General features: G+C 37.9%; 2 protein-coding genes across 8 annotated transcripts; one reads left to right on the plus strand and one right to left on the minus strand.

Annotated features, from left to right (window-relative positions):
• Positions 1-12: 12 nt before the first annotated feature.
• LOC110058255 (serine beta-lactamase-like protein LACTB, mitochondrial) lies at positions 13-18,313 on the plus strand. Its single transcript, XM_020764873.2, has 9 exons — positions 13-317; positions 2,531-2,786; positions 4,417-4,607; positions 5,239-5,299; positions 10,324-10,388; positions 11,217-11,449; positions 12,457-12,632; positions 15,134-15,307; positions 17,245-18,313. The coding sequence occupies exons 1-9, from the start codon at positions 57-59 to the stop codon at positions 17,406-17,408; spliced, it is 1,581 nt and encodes a 526-aa protein (XP_020620532.2). The 5' UTR covers positions 13-56; the 3' UTR covers positions 17,409-18,313.
• On the minus strand, positions 16,487-23,115 carry LOC110058263 (uncharacterized). Of its 7 annotated transcripts, none has more exons than XM_089279267.1 (6): positions 22,979-23,115; positions 22,526-22,681; positions 20,155-20,589; positions 19,631-19,823; positions 19,117-19,332; positions 16,487-18,786 (listed from the first exon to the last, which is right to left on the minus strand). In XM_089279267.1, exons 3-6 carry the CDS (start codon positions 20,580-20,582, stop codon positions 18,379-18,381), a joined length of 1,245 nt encoding a protein of 414 aa, XP_089135393.1. In that variant the 5' UTR covers positions 20,583-20,589; positions 22,526-22,681; positions 22,979-23,115; the 3' UTR covers positions 16,487-18,378. The 7 variants fall into 7 exon arrangements, with proteins under 7 accessions (XP_089135393.1, XP_020620558.1, XP_020620584.1 ...); XM_020764899.2 differs by having other exon boundaries at positions 18,595-18,786; positions 19,121-19,332; XM_020764925.2 differs by lacking the exon at positions 22,526-22,681 and having other exon boundaries at positions 18,595-18,786; positions 19,121-19,332.
• Between the last annotated feature and the right edge of the window lie 27 nt (positions 23,116-23,142).

Below are 23,142 nucleotides of genomic sequence, written 5' to 3' on the forward strand. Positions count from 1 at the left end.
GCAATTACCTCTTCTCCAGGTCTTCCGCGGACTGAGCGCGCACTTCCTTCATAAACATGGCGGCAACATTTGTAATTTCAAGATCTAGCGTTTTTGGAAGAATAAGGGGCTTGAATCAGTTTTCTAACCATAAATCAACGTTTACTTCGACAAGGAAGAAAAAATCCAACGCTGCCTTTTTACTTGGATTTGGACTTGCTGGATTGGTAGGATTTTCAGGAATTTTATATGGAAAGAAACAGAGGAAGAAGATTACAGCCACAAGTGTCGAAAAGGATAGTCTTGCGGAGGAACATTGCTCCTCACAGTCAGTTTCTGTATCCTTTTACTACCAGGTGCCAGATTTCATCTTTTATAGTGTGGTTCGCACACGCCTTGAAAAGTCCTGAAAATGCCATATCCTTGGAAATTTAGATTTCCTCATTGAAACGTCCTGGTTGACAAGTCCTTGAATGTTATAAACTAGTAATAGTTATCACTAAATCTGCCCCCGCTTTCTTTTATTTCTGCTGATTGAAAACAATAAGTATTGAACATTTTTGTATGAACTAAGAATTTTCTTTTTTTTTGTAAACTATATCACTCTGACATACTGTTCCAGTAACTTAGGCATCTTACCATGAATATGATCCAAACAATCAACTAAGTTAACTAAACCAACACATTCTGTTTAACTCATTCTATCACTTGATATTCTTTACATAATACTCTCATGAGAGCATTTACAGCAGAGCAGTTTACCGTATCTCATTAGAAAAGATGCGAAGAGTACTTTCTGAAAAAAAATAGGTTGCCTTCATGGAAACTAATATTTCTTTTACAAAAATTTCACTCAGTAGAACTTTATAGGGGAAAAAAGGTTGAAAAATTATAGCAAAACAAAAATTAAGTCAAACTACTCTGCTGTTCCGAAACAAACCATTTGTCTTGATATACGAGCAAACATATCTCGAAAGCAGAACAAAAGTCGATTTTTTTTTGCGAGATGTAAACAGAAGTATCGCGTTGCAGTCGCCATATATGCAAATTAGAGTCAAGCTTTTTGACCTCAACGAAAACGCTGCAAAACATTTACATTTATATTTGGATCCCTGCAAAGTCACGCAGCCCACACATGAGTCCTACGCCACATAGGATTACTCAATACAACTAAGCAATCTGAATAAACGAGATGCTTAAGGTAAAACTGGCAATCGGAAGAGTATTTAGCTATTTAGTTGCAACTGAACCACACTGGCCTCAAATTTCTAGTATACTTCAGAATTTCTTATGATACCTTCTGAGTTGTTTTTCTCCCAAAATCCATCTTCAGGATCTTTGAAATCATTTTCAGTTTGTCCTAGATGAGAATCTCAGCCATTTCGAAGCAAATTTATTTGATCGCGCTAAAATCGTCATGCAGGCCATATTGTCAAATCAGTCATTAGAGTGTATTTTTGACCTTGAAATGCTGCTCAAAGATGGCAAAACGCAAACTCGTTGTTACGAGAGCCTTGAAATGCTGCTAGAAGATGGCGAAACGTGAACTCGTGGTTGCAAGAACCTTGAAATCAAGAATTTCATGTACCCGACACCACCTAGGCTGGGCTCGATTTCCAGCCGTTTTGTGAGCCCATGTTCCTTGCCCCACATTGCCCGACCACCGTGCACACCTAGTTTCATCAAATCGAGAACGCTTCGCATACAACCACCACATTTCTTACTTTTTTTTTTAAATTCTTGTATGTATACACGTGGGGAATCCTAGGGTCCTCAGGTTTTGGCCTCTGGGCTAAGACCCTGCAGGGGCAATTATATGAAGTAAATTAATTATAATTAATTTTTATTAATTATTAATTATATGAAGTGCCTTACAGGACCTTTTTATTGCAAAATAACATTACATTACCATACAAAAATTATCAACATTGCTTGTGATATTTACTCTACTTACAGTGCTAACATAGCTTACAATACAACCAACAATACTATACAGAAACTTACATTTAGATAGCTACAATAAGTGGCATCTTGAGTCTTAAGTGCAAGCATAATGACATGTATACTGCATTCTGTTAACAAAGTTCTATTAAGAGGTCTGGCACATGTCAATGAAGTGAACCAAAGTAGATTTACAGTATATAATCATGACCAAGATGTGTTGGGTTATGGTACAATATCAAATGAATGTTTTCATAATATTTATGATAGTTTCACTGTTGGAGTAGCAGTTACTACAAGGAGGGACACGGAGGATGTACACCCCAATTTCAGAACGAAGTATATATTAATTTTCTGTGAACAGTAGATTTCATACTCACATCCCAAAAATGTTTTTTTTTTCAAGTTTGTCTTTTTCTCTGGCCTGTTGTATATTTAAAAATAAATGTCTTATAATAAATTATGTTGGGGTGGTATGATATTTATATAGGGACGTAATGATAAGGGAGGGGGGTTGCTGAGTTGCTTAGCAGGTTATCATTCAACTTTGAAAATCTTAAACACTGTGGTATGAAAAAGAAATCAAATATATCCTTAACCATTGCATCAGAATGTTGAAGAAACAAATAGAAATTATTGCTCATCTTGGACCCTACAATCTACAATAGAGGAATCACAATCCATCATTAGGTGTATGAAAGAAGAGACTGGCTCTCCTGGAGTTTGTGTAGCTGTGAGCATTGATGGGAAAACTGTGTGGAGTGAAGGATTTGGCTTTGCAGATGTAGAAAATAGAGTATTATGTTCCAGCAAAACTGTTATGAGAATTGCAAGCATTAGTAAACCTCTTACTGCAACAGCTGCAGGTGAGTGATGTGATTCCTTTTGTATGTAGTTCTTTTAAAATTGTTTGGGTGATATTTTGCAGGAAAAAGAACACTTAAGGCTAAGAGGTAGAAGAATGATATGTTCATGTTGTTAAATTAATATATTTAAGTACCTGTGATGATTATAAATAAATTTTGATAAATAATTAAAAGATTTTTTTTCAACAAAGAAATGAATTTTGATCATTATGTTTGTTTTATAACTACAGTGAAACCCCATTAATCCGGTCACCAATGGGCCACAAAAATCTGGCCGTATTAATGGGGTGGTGGCATTGAAGGGATTCTTAAAATAAGAAAATGACATGACTGAGTGTTTGTTCAGATTAATGTTGCAGTTCTTAGGGAGTAATGCTTTAATTATCCCGACAAACACAGGCAATAAACACGCGTTCTATGGCATAAAGGGGGGAACACCGCTCCGCAATCGGTGTGACAGACGAACTTCCATTGTGTGACCAAATGCCAAACTTATCTCCCCAGCGGTCAATTCTGCACTGGATCGGAGAAGTCGGTGAGGCCAAAAGCTTGCGCGTCTTATTAGCGTAACTCTAAACGGCACTACGAGCTGACCTCCGGTCAGCATCGTGCTAGAGTGTAGACAGTTCTCAAGCCTTACTTATCTCCCCAGCACTACGAGCCGACTCCACCGGCACGTGCTGGATCAGACAAGAAGAGGCATAAAAGAGCGTTAAATAGCGCCACTAAATTAGCGAAAACGAAGCTTGGGGAAGTCGCTGCAAGACTTAACCGATAGCGTGTCACGAGAGGTGAACCCCAGTTTATTATTTATATTAATGAACAACAACAATAAACCTCCAAAGGGAGGGAAGGGTGGGAGTTACAATTTCAAGGGCTAACTAAAAGTTACAGTAGTGATATAACAAGCGAATGATGCTTAAGTCCAAGCTAAGACTCTTTTATAGGTAGACAGATGTCTGGGTTTAAACCCATGTAAAATTGTGTACCATGAAACGTACAGAGTCCATGCGGCCTTGAACGAAACAAGAATGGGGCTATTTAAAAGACTAGCCATACAAAACGCATGATATAGTTAAACCAGACGTTGTTGCAACATGCATACGTGAAAGGCTATTGTGAATATTGTTTAAACTAGACAAGAAAGACTTGTATAATGTTCTAACACGTAACAGTTCTATTGCGTTACGATTAACAACAGTAACCTAGTGACTGTACGTAAATAGCATCACGCTCCATTAACTGCGCTTTAATGATTGACTTTAAAGCTTTAACAGAATAAAGTGGCCCTAACAACAAGGTGGGCGTATTAACAGGTTGGTGTACAGTGTATATCTGTTTTAATTTGTGAACACACTGCAATAATATCCAGGAAGGAAACCTTGTTAAAAATGCTAATTGTGACTGTCTATTATAAATTAAATAAAATCAAATGTAACAGGTAACATGCAAATAAATTGACGGAGTTGATGTCAGAGTTGTTCACAGACGGCTGAAATAACCAGTTATTCACAGGAACCCCAGTAAAGCAGTTGTTATGTCCACTCAATTCCATGGATAAGACAACTTCTAAGTTAACCGAAATGACTTCAGCATTCTTGACATTAAACCTCTGTGCTTACTTCATCAGCCAAACTATGGGAAGAAGGGAAGTTAGACCTTGATGTCCCAATTCAAAAGTATGTAGCTTCATTTCCTGAAAAGACCTTCAGAGGGACTCCGGTGACAATCACAACTAGACACCTACTCTCCCATCTTGGTGGAATAAGAGATTATAACAAAAATAAGTCATCTAATGAGGAGAGCAAGACAGAGAACCAGGTATATGCCATTGTTAAAAGTAAGCATTCTTTAATAATTATTATATTAATGTTGTGGCCCACAGTAACAACATAAAACTATTTGGTGGGCAATCTTGGGCAGGGAATGTACTGGTAAGGCTCAGATAAAGCCAACCTGCTGGATGCACTGACTGGATGAGGGGCCTCAGCACTTGGTGCCATGCAGAGGGGGTGCCCCATGCCTGTACTGCGGACATTGTTGCTGGAATAATGTCCTGGGACCAAGTTAACTCAGTCCGGAGTAACAGATGTCCCCTCCCTGATAGGGCTTGAGCACAGGGCTGAAGGGGTGCCACAGGCTGCAATTTCTCCAGCACAAACATTGAGTATGGTGAGAAAGTATCCAGTCTGTGGCCCATAAACTGAGTTAATGGCTGCAGCTCATGTTTTCTTCGTTTCCTTCATGTTCTCAAATGCCTGTCTTGTTTTATCACAGCGTAGTACACAGGGTAGGCTTCTTTATTTGTTATGTCTTATTTGTTGGTCACTCCTGGGTGAATAATGGTAACTCTGTTTATAATTATAGAAAGGGTTGGCCATGTTTTGTTCCATCTCTTAGTGATTACAGCTTGCTTTATTTTGAATGTTATATCATTACCGGTAATCAACAGAGTAAAAATAGCAATGCCCTCAAAGAACAGGTCATGGCATCTACTGATACAAGCCAGTCAGGTGAGTTTGTCATTGGTTGCAGTTAACTCTGTACAACTTCTTGTTCCTCCCTATTTTATCTTCATAGCTTACATGGAATAATGCTGCATGTACACATGTCAGGTGAACAACTGACTGAGTGTGTAGTTTTGTTCAACACAAGACTGTCATAGCAAATGGTTTGAACCCATGAGTATCAGTAGTTCATATAGTGTGATCGTCTGGGTGAGGGTAGTTCTGAAAAGAATTGTTGTTGGTGACTGACGTTTTGACAACCTGAGTGGAAGTCATCTTCAGAGTCAAGTGAATAGTGTTTGTCAGTTGGTGATGTTATAAGTCTGGTCCATCATGCAGGGCTCGAGACTAACGGTAGCCAACTAGCCACAGACTAGTAGAAATTCCATTTTGGTTAGTGGTTTTTGTGCTTTAATAGCCATTTTGGCTAGTGAAAATGAAAATTTGTGAGCACTGGGGCCCAGAGGAAACTACCGGTAATTAAAAGTTAATTTCAAATTTTTCACACAACGAAATTGAGTCAAAGCGTGCAGAATTTAAAATATCAGCTGTAATAAATATCATATATAATTTATTGGCCCAAACAAGAACTTTAAATTACTGAAATACGAAAGAATGATTGATTTTTTTGTTTGTTTTTTCCCTTAAGGTAGTGAAATATGAGATACAAAAACCCTCAACTTGTCGCGCAACATTGTTTTGTTGCAAGTTTTGGGTGGATGTTTCACATTTTTCACCTTGCGTGATCAACTTGTCGCTCCACAAAAACACGTGTTGCGGGTTGAAGAAAGTTGTTGCGAAAAGTAGAGGGCGGGTCTACTTTGTGCAACAAATTTTGGCTTTGTTGCTCGTTTTTCATCAAACTCAACTTGTTGCACAACGAATTTGCTCATGTTTCACGCAAGTTGAGGGTTTTGTTTCTCATATTTCACCGTCTTTAGTTAAAAGCGACGAATGACAAACGAACTGCTTGCCGCTAATGATAAGTCATGCATGAAATCATGCGGAACTCTAGGGATCATGTTTCATGCGTGCAGGATCTGGAGGTCACGTACGCTTTCTAAAAATTAAAAAATTCGCAGTTGTTCGAAAATTTGAATGATGCCATATAATATCGATGCCTATGTTTGCAACTTGTAAATAAAGTTAAGATAGAACAAATTGTCGTGTTCGTGAGAAATCGTGAATCAGCATTTTGAAAGAAAGGAAGCAAAAAATGCAGGGAAGCAAAAAATTTGGTTTTCGTTGTTGAGCGGTGCCTATAATTATAACATCGATGCCTATGCTTGCAAATGGCTGTGTCTGGCTGGTGAAAAATTTGTTTTGGCTAGTGAATCAATCCTGTCACTAGCCACTGGGCTAGCAAGCAGAAAAGTTAGTCTCGAGCCCTGATCATGGAAAAGTCGTTTGTAAGGTGCCGGTAGTTGTTGACATCTGTTAAGAGGCATTTGTTCTAGGTTAGTGTACCAGCTCTCCTGAGTCATTGAAAATAGTTTTTACTGTAGGTTAAGCACTGAGTAGAGTCCCAGTCAATGTTGTGGTTTGTCAGTTGATGATGTACGGCGATGTGATTGTTGGCATCACCATTTCTTGTGGCTTGTTTGTGTTCAGTCAGTCCCGTGTTAAGGTTTCTGCCAGTCTCACCAATGTGAGAAGCCTGGCAGTCGGAGCATGTGATCTTGTAAACTGCTCCCTGTCTGTTGTTAGGTTCATCCCTGTCTTTAACGTTGGTCAGTAAGTGTCGTAACGTAGTTGTAGGTTTGTGTAGCCCACAAACCTACAACTACAAACTATTTCCAGTGACTGACTCTGGAGAGCTGGTACACTAACCTAGAACAAACGCCTCTTAACAAATGTCAACAACTACAGGCGTCTTACAAACGACTTATCCATGATGGAAACGAAACCAACAAACGGACTTCTAACAGACCGACTTAATTTGATTAACAATAGATGGACCAAAAACCGACCAATTTGACTAAGTATAGATGGATCGAAACTGACCAATGACTGATGACGAACTTTACACGAGTCTTTCAGCCCATACCATCATGGCTAAACTGACCAATCACGTTCAACGGACCAGACTAATAACATCATTGACTGACAAACACTATTCACTTGACTCTGAAGATGACCTCTGCTCAGGTTGTCAGAATGTCAGTCACCAACAACAGTTCTTTTCAGAACTACCCTCACCCGGACAATCACACTATAGGAACTTAAAGACTGTCAGCTGTCTGGGGTAACAGTCTGCCAAGAATTTGAATGACTTTGCACAAACAGTCTGACTACCCCTACTAAAAAAAAATGGCATATTTCAATATACCAGACAAGTATAAATTTAAATTCCATCTTGGCTCTGAGGCTCAGGGAAGCAGTATGGTCAAGTGGTTAGGGTGCCAGACATGGAATCATGGCCCTTCCTGGCCACCGGCTGGCATTGTTTCATTGTAGATCACTTCAACTCCCAGGCCATGCTGCTCCTGCAACTTGGGATCAAATTTGTTATGTTTCAAGGCTCAAAATAACACAGTAAAGTTAACAGTCAATGTCCTGTCAAGAAGGCCATTGATCTGACTAACCCTTTGTTTGCCAGTCAATTTGACAGGTTAGGTGATCAGGTATAAAAAGTTAAATCATCAAATAGCTTTTAACCTTTTCAGTTTTAATTTTGAGTGGTCAAAATGGAGATGTGTTTGAGCAAAGATTTCTTGGCTAGTAACATACTAGCAACTGTCAAAAAAGGGTTTTGAGCCCTCTGTTTTTCATTTGCAATATTTGCTTGTAATGTCTTTATCATTATCCCCAATAAGAAGATATCGAAACCTATACAGACCAAGTTTTTTTCTGCGTTGTTGAGGTTTTGGGATGAATCAGTAAGTTCTTTTGTTTCTTTTCCCTGAGCTTTGCAACAAGTCATAATTTTACTATGTATTGAAATTGGCCTGTTAATGAATGGTCTACCATCAGTCTGATGACACACAGTCAACCAACAGCCTTTAAATTCTTGTCTTATGTGATTGTGGGATTATGTTATGGTTGTAGTAAATAAACACAGATTTCAATAAATTATTATTATTTATCATCATCATCATCATCATCATTATTATAAAAGGAGATACAAAAGATAATACAGAAGGTAATGATGTGTGTTACAAAAATACAAACAAAAAAAGAATTACTAACTATTACAAAGTACAACATTTTGAGTAGGTACATTGCAAAAAAAAAAAAGAAACATTTACTAAATTAAGAATTAATTAAATTAATTAATAACTTAACTAAGTAAGTAAAATGAAAAAAACCTCAAATAAAGTCTTTCAACTTTTTGTTGAGATTTTTCAGAGGTTTTATTTTTAACTGCTATTTGTTGTGAAGTATTTAATTTGTTCTTAAGTAAAGAAGGAAAGCCGTCAAAGGGTACATCATCGCTGTCTTGGATAGTGCAAAAGATGTAATACTTGGCCACCAAGGTGACATAGTTTAAAATGTCTTTTGATTCTGTGGTGTTATCATGCCAACCAAAAAGGATGTTACGTTCGGTGAGAGTTATTATGTTTTTATGTTTTTCAAACCACCAATTTTGAAATGCAGACCAGAAATTGGAAATCACAGAACAAAGGTAAAATAAGTGAGGCAATGTTTGCGGTTGCATTTTGCATAGCTGACAGATTTCAGAATCGCATAGCTTCATACGGAAAAGGGAACAGCTACAATCATGGTTAAAAGTCCCTGGGACACTTATGTAATTTAACGAATTATCTGTGTTTTACTACTGAAGTTTGAAAAAAGCGCTGCTTTCCTTTTAAAAACATGTTACTGTTCCCCCTCCCCACCCAATACAATGTTGAAAATCAGAAGAAATTGCAGGTAGTAGTTTTCAACGTTGTATGGGGGGTGGGGGGCGAGGTTAGGCAGGTGAAGTAATGTTCGCGTCTGGCATGTGCGCAAAAGCATCAAAAGTGCAAAGTGGTCCCAAGACTTTTGTCCATGATTGTAGTTGGAAGTATGCTGTGGATGATTTTATATGGAAAAATTTGAAGCTTTGTTTTGAGCGTGGTAACAAAGGGAAGGTTATAAACTTTCTTCAAGTATTCTTTCGAGAAACCATATTGTAGTGATTTTGGTTCAGCAGTTGGGGGTTGGAAGTAGTGGTCTATAATTGCTGCATAGACAGCACGGGTGGTGAAATTCTTAGACAGAGGAGGTTCTTGTAACGCGTTGTCATTTTCAATTGTGATTTCTGTGCGTTTGACTGTGTGTCTCCAGCTTGGTGGAATGGCGCTTATTAAACCATAGTAGGCTGTAAACGAGACCTAAAGCTGAAAGATTCGTTGAAATTTGTCATGTGATAAGAAGTTAAAATTGTCATTAAAATTATACTAGGTTAAATAAGACTTGTGAAAAACAGTTCACATCTTCAAGATGTTTATGAACTTAAAATGTGATTGATGCCAGTAATATGGTTAGATATTTACAAATTTTAGTTGATAATAATTTTTTTTAGGTGACAAGAATGTCATAATAATGAAAAATAGTGCTATTACACATATAATAATGTGACTGTATATTTTCTTGTCAATTATTTCTAGTTATGTGGATGTTTGAACATTCTGCTCATAAAGCATGAACTGATCTTTGTATTGTAACTATCACGAATTTTCACATTGAAATGAAAATAACATAGGGTTACATGTAAGTCTGCAGATGAGACAAGTGGCCCATTGGGTCTGAGCTTATCTTGGTTTCTGTAACGTGAAGTGACTAGGAGTATTTCTACTTCCCCCTCCCCCCTCCTGGAAGGGATGCTAGTCTATATAAGCATTAAGTTCGCCAGTACCCATTTATATACCTGGGTGGAGAGAGGCAGCATGAGAGTAAAGTGTCTTGCCCACGAACATGATACAGTGTTCCTGGCATGGGCTCAAACCCAGACCTCTCAATCTGGAGACAAGCACAGTAACCATGACGCCAGCATGCCTCCCTTAAAAATAGGTTGCCAAAAATAAAGTTTTATATTTCTGCAGGTACAGTTAGAAAGAGCTGCACCTGCACACAACAAAGTGATTCACGTGAAGAATTCTACATTAAGGTTGGAGCAAAATGCCCTGAGCGAACAGTATAAAGCTTTTGCAAACCCATAAGCAGAAACATGTTGTTCTAAGGAATACATCCACACACCTCCCATGAATGAATTCTAACCCTCTCCCTACCCCTCAGTTCCCCTCCATGCTTTCCTTTAAAAATGTTAGCATTTGGAAACCTACTCACCGATGGTATTTCCAATGACCTTCCCTGGAGTGAGAATGGATATTGCCTGGAACCACCTAAACATTTAATCTCCCCATCCCAAGTTGAAATAAAATTACAGTTGGACCCCACTATTTCAAACTCAGTTATTTTGAATAACCCGTTATTTTGAACTCAAAGCTATTTTCCTTGGATTTTCTCTTCTGTCATTTACTATTGGCTGTTTCGAACTCTCACTTTTCCAAACATATTTTTCTTTCACCTGCAAGTTCGAAATAACAGGGTTCAACTGTACTAAAATGTATCTTTACCTAAATATAGTGTAGCTATCCACTGCCATAAGTTATTGCAGACAAATAGAAATATTTTTTCTCCATGTTTGGCCAGCAAATGTTAAAGATGAACTGAAAAATGAAAATAAGATCAAATATCTTTAACTTTGGGGAATGCATTTACCAACTGAAGGTTAAGAACAGATCACAAACTTAAGACATATTTATTTATTTATTTGGTCTATATTGGGGAATATTGGTCTAATAAGTCATCTTTATTGTGGCAAGTTTGTCAACCTTACCTGTGACTCAGTCCATAAACCCAACCAATATTCAGTTCTCCAGTTCAGACCTAACACAACTTCAGTCAATTGAAGTTGTCTTTTCTCTTCTCCTAGGATCATTATGACACCGTAACAGAAGCTATTTCAATTTTCAAAGATGACCCACTACTGTCAGATCCTGGTACAAGCTACTTATACACCACTTATGGGTGGACATTACTGAGTGCCGTCATAGAGGGTGCATCTAGTCAAGACTTCCTTTCCTTCATGAAAAAACTGTTTAAGGAGCTTGGCATGGAAAATACACATGCTGAATTCAATGATAGGATAATTTATAACAGGGCAAGGTTATGTTGACTTCTCAAATTTATTATCCATTGATCATTAAAAATTGATGAAATTTAATTTTGGTAATTTTATTTTGTTCATGTTAACTGTCATTAACTTATAAAAACTAGTCAATGTACACAAACTGTGGACTGTAAACTGCAGACTGGGTGAAAAATTCTGACTGAGGGTAAAATGAAGACTGCAGACCAGGGGGAAAACACAGACTGCAGATTTTGTGCAAGTCAAGTGTATTAGTCATGTCAACATTCTATTTTTGAGAGGTAACCATTAGCAGGCTAACCTGAGCATTATTCAGACTAACCTGAGTGATATTAAGGCTAGCCAGAATGCTATTCAGGCTAACTGGAATAGAGACTTTAACTACGATTAGCCTGAATTATGCTCAGATCAGCCTGTTTATGGTTGGCCCTCAGTAACGCAGTCTGCATTTTACCCCTGGTCTGCAGTCTGCAGTCTGCAGTCTGCAGTCTACAGTCTGAACTTTACACTGATGCTGATTAGTGATGGAATGTTTATCTGATGAGCAGTGAGTAAACAAATGGTATTAACAGTACAATGTCACTAGTATGAAGTTACACTTTAATGCTAAATACCCTGGTAATATTTAAGTTTTCCATTAGCCATTGGATTTTACTTGCTGATTGGATCATTAATATTCTGAAATTCACCAGTTGATGCTGTGTGCTAAATGCACAACATTTTACCATGGTAATGCCATTGATTTATTAATTAGGACTTAGGATTTTCCCATCATGACAGTATATACATGCACTTGACTCTGTATTATTGACATTTGAGATTTAATTAATACCTGCTGATCACTGTCATCTCCCACTACTGGTGTCCTGACACCAATTTGGTGACCATGGTGATGATGATGATGATGATGATGATGGTGATGATGATCATTGTCAGGTCTTGAATGTATTTGCTGCCATTAAAGACCATAAGATTAGATACTGGAATGTGGGGTCCTGATGTGAAATCCCCTCTTGTTTGTCAGATTTTATCAGCGTAACAGCAAGGGACATCTTGTAAATGCACCATATGTTGACAACTCACTTAAGTGGGGTGGAGGGGGATTCATGTCCAATGTGGAAGATCTGGTTCAGTTTGGTAATTCAATGCTTTATGCCAAGCAGATGAGTTGTGTGAACAAGGAAAACTTTGGCACAACAGGTCAGTAATCTCCTATGGCCAACTATAATATTGTGGTGTAAAAAATATTTTTCTCTTGAATTTTAGAGTGCAAGGCCAGTTTAAGGTCATTCCTCACATTTGCATTGTGCATCCTTACTGCGCATAATTTATGGTGTCATTAGCGCACGCTCGTGAACGCGCATATTGAAAACGTGACGGATTTGCCTTGATATTGAGTTCTGTCAGTTGAAAAATGGCTCTAGCTCACCAACGAGCACAGGCACCCCAATTTTTTTTCCAGTCATTGTAATCAACTAATCATAAGCTTTGCATGAGAAAAGACTGATCTAATTTCTATTGCTGAAAATTGAATAAATAAGAAAAATAGCAGATACACTGTGGTCTTTTCTATTTTGCAGTCGGTAACCACGTCAAGAAATTTGGTTCAAATTTTTAATCAAGGATTTAGCTTTCTGCCTGAATCAAACTTAAAACGTTTATTTGTGTCCGACACATTGTACTGACTGTAGTTTAATGCATGTCCTTATCAGTCTGGGCTCACAAAGATGTTGCAATTACTGGGAATGCGTTCTTATAATAAGCATTAAATAATGCCAAAATGGGGCATTTTCAATGCCTCACTGCTCCTTAATGAGCATGGGCACCCCCCTTTTTTATTTCAAAATTGAAGTTATCATTTGACAAATATTCAGTGGACAAAGTTTGAACAAAAATCTGTCACTTTTATTTCAGAGGAATTACCTTAAAAACCGATTTACAAACTCATGTACTCCCATGTGTGGTCTGCTGTCATTCAGGTTTCTTGATAACATTTTGTAATTATTACAGGAAGCTAAGAAACCTTGGAAAAAGTAAATTACACTGAAATCTACAATCGGTTCATCCCTTTGAACCCACTGAAGTTAACTTCTGTTTCCTGAAAGGTCCAGATCAATCTACTGAGATGGTTGATAGCAGCAGGAAAAAAAAATCCATTAGTTGAGACTTCAATTTCACAGCTCACATGATTTTACAAAACATAAATGTTTGGTGCTGTGAAATATTTTATTCCATATAAGAGCAGCAGTGCAAAAATTTGCCGTACAAACCTTTAAACCATTATTCATAAAATTTAACCATGCATTAATGTCGTTGTTCCTAGCGAAAGTAAGTTAACCGTGGTGACTTGCGATTGAACCAGAGCTATTACTCAAATACAAACAACTCGTGATGGCGTTAATGGGGGAACACTGCCTTGCGTTTGGTTAGCCCATGCGACTTCCGGCGGTAGCGTGACAAAACAACCTCACTTATCTCCCCAGCACTACGAGCTGAATGACAGACAGCACGTGCTGGATCGGACAAGAGTATCAGTTAGCAAGCGATGTTCAAAGGCGATGAAAAAACAGCAAGCTTGGGGGAAGTCGCTGCGCAGACTTAACCGCACCACACAGGAGCGACCCCTTGTTTATTATGCAGGAATACATGACCAACCTCGTCTCCAAAGGGAGGGAGGGAGGGAAAATTAAACGATAGATTTACAATAAGTAATAGCTACATTGCTTAGACGAACTCAGAATGGACTCTGAACAGTTTTCCAAGCTTTTATATGGAGACGTTCGTCCGCTTGTAAGCCAGTAGAAAAGGCTGTACTACGGAACAGCTTACCCTAACACGTGTAACATCTTAAACATGAATAGTGCTTTAATGCTTTGCACCAATGCTATGGTACGTTATAACGTTCAGAAGATAACAAAGCTACAATGTTTTAGGTTTAGCTACAATAACGCTTACAGTTTGTTGACCTTTGGAATATAACTGCTCAATAGCTCTATAGAAAGTGATGCCGCCATGAACGGCTCATTCAGAACGTACGTCACGCTCCATTAACTATATTTTACTGGCGTGACAGTAAAATCTTATATAATACTGGCTGAAACTTCAATTTCTTGTGCTTCCAGTGTAGGGGTACTTGTGATCTGTTATAGGCATGTAAGCTGGAGATTTGTTATCAGTTGGGGTGGTAAGGAAGGGATACTAACGATTTTAGCTATCAAGGTATCTTATAGGGTTGTTAGACTGAATTGGCTTGAAATCTTTAACATTTCTTGGTAGACAAATGTATTTGATGAGGATATCTTTATCATAATTTAAGTTACTGCCACTATGGCTCTTTTTGCGTTAAGAATGGTATCTTGTAGTGGTCAAAGAAAGCTTGATTCATTCCTAGATTAACTAGTCTGCTTTTGGCTGTTTAATTTTAATTTTTCTGGTGAGCATTCCCCACTCCTTTAACTTGGCAATCCTCTCTCTGCCACTCCATTGTTTACAGAATAAAGTGTTACAGCATCTGACCTGTTGGCAGAAACTCGTTGGTATGACTTTCGTGGGTGTCAAGTATTTTATAATTCTTATTATTCATGGTCACTAACTGTTATCACTATACTAAGCTTCCTGTCAACAGTTTAGGTGGATTTAAGAGTGGATATACAATTTAAAACACTTCCATTACAAAGTATCCTGTTTGCATTCCTCTCCAGGATATCTTCCTGGATTTCTTCGACCTGAAACTGTAACTGAACTCTGGAAAATTGTGACCAACACAGAAGGTAAAGGTCACAAAGATGGTGGCTATGGACTGGGCTGGGTTGTCATTCCCAAAAAACAGGATTTTGGCAGCTGCTATCATCAATCAGAAACTGTATTTCATACTGGTATGTTTCTTAGTTTACATACCTTAAATCTAGATGTCATATATCAAACATGAAGACAGTGTTTGACCACACATCCAAAACACCAAGAAGAGAGTTAAAAATACAACGCGCAGTTGAGTATCTTGGACAAGCTTCGGGGTGTTTGGAATTGTGGCCGAACACTATCTTGAGTGTTTGATATATGATGTATCTTCTCAATCGAAACCAAAACTAAGGAGAAAACAAAGAATTAAAATAAAAAAATCTATGCTAATTAAGATCATATATCCAAACATGGTTACAGTCATGATTTCCTTTATTTAAACTTGATAAATTATTAATGAGTTTGAGAGGATTATTTAAACCCCTCTCACAACGGACTTGTTAGTACACGATGGGTTCTCTGTTCCAGCCCTGCTGAGTTGAAATTGGTGTAGTTGTGTATAACATACAAGCTGTGCTGAAAGGGGTGCTTGGCAGGGATGTGGGAGGCACAATGGGTGATGGTGTGCCATGTTTGTCCTTGGATGGAGACCAAGATTCAAACCTGGCCAATGCCTATCTTTTCACCCCTGTGCATAAGTGGGTGTGGGAGTAGCTTGTAATGGTTAGGACACTGCAAATCGAGCAGTCCAGGTTTGAGTCCTGGCTGGGGACATTGTGTTGTGTCTTGGGCAAGATGCTTTACTTTCATAGTGCCACTCCACCCAGGTGTATAAATGGGTACCAGCAAACTTAATGTTGGGGGATAACCCTACAAGGGACTAGCATCCCATCCAGGGGGGAGAAATACTCCTAGTTGTTTCATGCAACTGAACCCGGGATAAGCACCGGCCTGATGGGCCACTTGACTCATATGCAGATGACTTTACCTCATACTAGAGAAGTAGTCTTAGTCACTACATGCTCTGGAAACTGGAGTTACTCATTCTAATTACAGTCAAACCTCTATTAAGCCACCACCTCTAGAAGGGTGGCTCAAAACAGTTTCCAGCAGTAAGATTTTGGTGGGTCCTGAATTATAACCACTCTTTATCACTTTGTGCTACAGTCATGGTATCAAAAAACTGCCCAATCATTAGTGAACACGTTGTTATCATTTTCGTGACACAATAGGTTACCATAGCAACAGTATGACCTGCTAAAAACACCCTTAATTAAAGCTTTATGGGCTTGTAATTCAAAAACGGCACAGTGAAATTTTTTATATTATCAAATTTTAATATGCATGATAAGATGCAACTTTTGACAAAGTTTTAAAGAAATCTGTACATAGGTATTAGATCCACCTTAAAGTTTTGAAAATTTAGACCTGGCATTAATTATTTAAACAAGAGGTTTGACTATGCTTATAGCAATGACACCTTTACTTTTGATTCCTCTTTATTACCTAGCTAGCCAAGCTGCATTATCAAATGCAGTGTAATTATGTGAGAGCATCATAATCCAATGAATCATTGAAATGATGCACACTCATGGCATCTGAACCATACCTTCACTATGCCAGAGAATTTAGTTCCATTGGCAAAGTTAGCTGTGCATCATTGGGAAGTTTGGAGAGCACAAGAAGCTGGAGCTTCTGAATGCACCAGGCTGTGCCTTGAGCAATGCTTTCATTTCTTTTATGCTTTTTCAAACTTCCTTAGTGCATCATAGCTCTAATGCATGTTTAAGCACCAATCAATTATTAACTAGTGCAAACTAGATGCCTGTACTTCTGCAGTCATGGAACATTGTGGAGTCAAGTACATTTTTTTGTGTCCTTTTGCTTTAGCAACCCATGTAACCAAAATACACCATTAACAAAATGAAATGTGAATTTATTGTCATAATTTATGACTCATTCTAAGCAAAATGATACTCATTTCATTTAACTTGAGTAACATTCATAAAAAAGCACTGAATGTGTGTCTTTATTATGGTTATAACTTCTTATTTATAAAGCTGTTTTCTTCCAGGGGGTGCAGTTGGAGCTAGCAGTATTTTGCTGATCAGGCCACATCATGTTTACAATAAACCTCCTAAAGGAGTGGTTGTAGTATTATTGGTAAATCTTCAACGAGTGGATCTTGAAAAAACTGCAATGGATGTGGCAGCATGCTTTGAAAAAACAAAACTTTAATCAGCCACTGATTCAACATCCAGTGTTTAGGAGCTTGTTTCATGAGTGGTTTTTGGTGTTGGCAAGTCAACAATCTCCACAGAAACATTTCTCTATTGAGATTGGTGGATTGAAACAGTGCTAACAACTTTTAAAATTCCTTTGCTTGTGGAAAGACAGACTTTGTTTTTATTCACAGAATCACTGACAGCAAAGCTTGTGATATCTATGTGATGACAGTAACATTTTCATTGAACATCACAGAGGTGGCAATGTTGAACTTAAACTTGGCAAATGCAATGAAAAAGGCTTGAATTAATAATAATTCTTGATTGTGATTGGTTCTGTGTGTGCCTGTTTGTCACTTGATTGGCTTGCAATCACATGGGTGTCCAATTACAGGTATCTGAATACAACTTTTTGTAACCAGATACTTGCAATTGGACAGCAATGCCATTTGCAAGTCAGTATATCATGTGCTTAAATGGCTTTCTTGTTAATGTTTCCCTACTGTTTGTAAAACTTATGGAAAACATTTCATGACTTTTTAACCCATAATTTGTCAGTGCAGATATGATTAAATTAGTGCTTAATTGAACCTCTGAATTCATGAAGTAATCAGATGACTAATTACAAAATCAAACAAGCATGCAGAATAATAATAATGTTATTGTACTTGATCCAATTCCTATTACGAATATTGAGAAATTATTGTTATTCAAAATTGCAAATGCAAATTGTTCAATATGTCTATAATTTATTGTGTAAAATAATGAGTTATATTGGACAGCCGCTATTTTGAACAGATGAAAGTTTTTTTAATCCCAAATAGATATTATGGGACTCTATTTTCATCATTAAAAGGTAAAAAGCTATATGTGAATTTAAAAATCTGCTGTGGATAATAAAAGCCTCACTTATAAAAATTATGAAGTCTAAAATACTGTAATGGGTGGTAAGGCTGAACATCCTAATAAACTTTCTGCTAAGTTCACTCATCAATCAGTGAAGTCACTAGTTTCCTCTCCCCAGTCCACCCCATCCTTCCATGTAAAACCTGTTGATTATCCAACACAGCTATGTCAAATGTTTGCCAGCGAAACCCCATTGCACATGACCACATAGCTGCACGAATATGCTGAATGACTGCTGGCTCAATCACTGATCCATCACCATAGTAGGAATGAAAAGGGAACTCATCATCTGCAATAGTGACATTCTTGTATAGAGGGAGAGCTCTGAAGTAGCTTGCATGATAACTTGTTATTTGATTAAACCATATCTTCTCTCCAGTCACTGGGTGAGGGATGACAGGTGAGTGGAGGTACCAGAATCTCAGATTTTTATTTTGGTCCCAAGAAAAGCTCCATCCATTAGATTCAAGAATCTTTTCCACTGCCTGGTGTATTAAACCATACCTCCACAAAATTGGTAAATAATGATTAAGAAAATTATAAAATAAACAGAGGAAATTGCATGGCTGCACAGAGATAGGAAATTTCTCTTAGAGTGTTACAAAATATACATCACAAGTGAGCGCAGCAAATGAATGAAATATTTTTCAATAACAAAATGAAATAAATACCAGACCATTTCTAATCACTTTTGCTACAAAAGGTACAATTTATTATGTATCCGTAGTCATGATGACCTGTTCACATGTAAAGATATCATTTTTTTTTTTTCTGATGTTTCATTGGTGTTACAACATAATAAAACCAATTCATACAGACCTGAGCATCTTCCAACAAAATCTGTCTTGCCAGCTCTTCTGTAGCCCAGCATCTGTGGTTTTGTTTGGCAGAAAAGCTTGATAACGAACTTTCTTTTCTTCAAACTTGCTAATTACCTCTGGATCTAAGATGGCGGTGAGATCTTGGTTTTTTAATAGTACAGTTTCACCACCACAGAATGAGTCTGGTTCTTTTAGGCAGAACATTATTATCTAAAGAAAACGAGCTTTGTTAGACTTCCCTACAGGTCATGTGAAACCAAGGTAATCTAATATTAGATCATAATTTTATTACAACTTTTTTTCACACTAAGCTTCCTATTTTTCACTCTCGTGATGTTTGGAAATGTGGTCACACAATCTTTCATGTTTGGTATATTTCTTTTTGATCACAAAAATGTTTCTCCAGATGGTCAAACCAGGCAGGCAAAATCAGCCTCACAGACGGTCACTTTTCCTGCTGCCTGGCCCTTAATAAAATTCCTGGATACCAGAGTAACTTTACATGTACCTTTTTGGGAAAGAAAGGTGAGTATGAGCACTCATTGTGTGGTTCCATAGTAACCTCAGGGGGGTCATCAGAGGCTGTGTAAACATGATCACCCAGTGGGGTCCTATAACCAGTCACTCCATGTTCAAAAAATCTGTAGCCAAGGTTGGAGAGAAAACTTTTGAAATCTTCCATGTTGAAGAGTGGTAGATTCCTGAAGTAATGTCAATAATAAATATTACATTTTTTGTGGTTCAAATAAATTATATGTTGTTACATCTACAGCTGCCATTGTTGCCAATTACTTTGAACTCTAACCAACTTTCTGTTCATCTAAATTTTAAACCCTGTTGCGAAGTTTACCTTAGGTTGTATTGTTCTGGAAAATATTCATACCCCTCCTTCAGAGGCTTTTTTTGTTTGAGGTTTGATTACACTGAACATTTAAAAATTATTTCTGGCTTAATTATTTTTTCCTTGCCTTGCAAAACTACAAAACGTGTGAAATATCCACAAGAAAGTCATAAGGTGAAATTATGTGTTACCTGATAAGTATTGCACCATACGATGCAAGTTCTGTGTCAACCAGCTCCCGGCATACATGTGACCAAGCTTTGATGTCAAATTGTTCTGGGTTGTTTACCTTGTGAGCTGTAGGAAATAAACTGCCCTCTTTAGGTCCAGGAAGAAATTCAGGAAATCCCCCAGATGATGATCCAGGTAGGAATAGCCACTCTGCAATAGGTGGCTTGTAACCAAGGACCAGCTCTTGAGTTGACAGACGGCTAAAGTGGGATGCACTTGACCAAGTTGTAGTTTCAGTGTCACTACTTCCTGTGTGTGTGGAGAAGTTATACTGTGACGTGGCAGCTGGTAGCCATGTGAACTTAGCATGGTGTTGTGAAGAGGAGGACAACCCAGATCCACAGCTTTGGATCTTCTTTAAGTTTTGAAGAAGACTTGCTCTGTGCATTTTGCTGCTATAATCAGGAATTTTAACAAAAAATGTTATATCTTTAATTTATTGCTACACAACCTTTGAAGTAGAGTTCCATCAGTCAGCACATTTGCAACTAACTACCTGTGACAGGTTTCCTTTAGCGGTTAAAGTCATTTTTTGAAAGCATTCAAGTACCCCCCCCCCCCCCCCCCAGTTTGTTGTCCTCACATATCCACCATGTGATTAGTTGCAGGAATTCTATCATCAACTTAATATTTCACCATCAGTTCGACCTGAAGGCCAGCTCAAGACCTTTTATTGGTATCAGCACAAGTATGAGATTGAGTTTTCATGTGACTTAGAAAAAGTATTAATTTGCAATTAAATATATTACGTTCCCTAACTTATCACTTCCCACTGTGACCAAATCAAGTTAAATGAACCTATACTAAAATCAGGAATACCAGAATACAAATGTATCACTAACCACTAACTGTTAACAGCTTCCAGCTGAAAAACTAGCTGTTATCCGTGAAAAGTTAAACTGAAATCCAACTGTAAACATGTACCTGCAGATAGCGTATTGCACACGCAGAACAAGTGCGAGAGATGCAAATGCTTCACTTACAGGGGAGGTGACAGGAAAAAATGTAATGGGCACCGTAAAAGTTTTCAAAAAAGATGAATAACTTTAAAAACGTGGTTACCCCAACATTTTATGTTATGAAATGGAATTAGCAAGCCTATTCAACTTGTGATTAGTTTCTAGATGGGAGAAAAAGCTATTTAGACTGTGATTTAGCTGAACAAAAAGAAGGCTGTCAGAGACGATAAAAGCTTTGTTGGAACGATTTTGTTATTAAAAACATACCAAAAATGGTTCTTATGTTACCATTTACCATGTAGTTTTAGGATCTTTATAAATGTGTTTGCTTTTCTGTATGTAATGGCGAATTCTAAGAAAAATGCTGATGTCAGCATTTTTGTTGAGATTCAAGGTTAATTATCGCGAAAAAATGCGTGGCTACCTCCATTTTTCTATGTGGATTCCAACAGTCCTTGCAAATATCTACTTTTCCCGCATGATACTTTGTATTTAGTAGGCACCGTCCTTTACAGGAGACTGTTGTTACGAGATTGAGGTGAAAAGTGGTAAGCACCAGGTTTGAATTCCAACATGAGCTAACTTTCTTGATTTTGTATATTTTTAAAATGGCTAATTCTCTCTGTGAGACGCACCTGCAGGGAATCATGGTAGTTCGTATTCATCAAAACAAATATTCAGTACAAACCAAGCGCGTTTTGAATTTCGGAGTTATGGCGTTGCGTGACATAAAGCTAAGATCGCGTTTGTCGAAAAATATACACTTATCTCTTGATTTTTAGCCATTTTAGGTATTAAAATATTAGGAAAAGTCCTTCTGTAAATGTTTTTTGGCTCAGTTCAGAAGACCAGTCGACTAGATAGCCAAAGTAAGTTCCAGATGTTTATACACTATTTTCCGGCCGCCATATTGGAGGTAAGGAGGTCGACCAACCTGACGGCTCCATACTACTGTAGGCTCTACAATTTTGCGCGGAACATTTCGACGAATATCTCTTTGGGACAACGCACACACCTTAAACTTGGAGAACTGTCTTCTTTATTTAACGTCTAAAATATCACAATTTCTTGACTTGATCCACTAAATGTTTTGATTTCATTTTTCATTGCGTGACAATGAACACACTATTCTGCTCGCAGAATATAGTTTAGCAAAAAAAAGAAACGTTTTACAAAACCGTACGTTGCGCTGACCTTGCGCGGCATATGATTCATGTTAGGACACATTTGGTCACCATCCCCTTCACACCTTAAATGCTAACCGCAAGCAAACAGCAGTAAATAAATACTAATCGCAAACAAACAGTATGTAAATGCTAAGCGCAAGCAAACGCCAGTGAGTAAAAGAAAACTAAGCCTTTATGTGTCCTACCATGAATTATATCCTTGCGCAGCCCAAAGTAAGGTCTCAAAGAGAGTGCTATCCAAAATTCAGAAGCTCAGTCTCCCAAAAACTGGACCTGGATAGTGCTTGAATCTCCCACCGTTTCTCTCAATTCCCACCGCTAACAAACCTCAGTACACGTACCTGGGAATATAAAAACTGTGAGTTCACAAAATTTCAAAATCTCTGGAACCAGCAGAGGGTAATTACCCTGCGAAGTGTCCCATAAATATCCAAAGCGTAAGACTTCTACGACAAGTAACTGAGCCTGTGTCACCAGGGATGTATGCTTTTGATAAGACTAGGTCTCAATATGACAATAATCTTAGGGCCGATGTGGACCTGCTATCAAATTTTTAAACTAACCTATTAAATAATATACACAGAAAGAAAATCTTAATACTATAAAAAATCCGGCTTTTAAGAACTAATCACACAAACCTCTTTTAAAAATTGGATATGGTCGAGAGACCTGGAGGCATTATTAAGTCTTCTTTAAGCAGCTGCAAGCAAGGATGAAGCCTTAGGGATGGCATTCCATACGGTATCAGGTCGTTTCGCCCGATGACCAGGGGCGGGGCAGAAGACTCCTGAAATTTGCGTAT

This window comes from Orbicella faveolata, unplaced genomic scaffold, assembly GCF_042242905.1.
Source record: "Orbicella faveolata isolate gen_17 unplaced genomic scaffold, um_ofav_v1 contig_47, whole genome shotgun sequence".
Lineage (NCBI taxonomy): Eukaryota > Metazoa > Cnidaria > Anthozoa > Scleractinia > Merulinidae > Orbicella > Orbicella faveolata.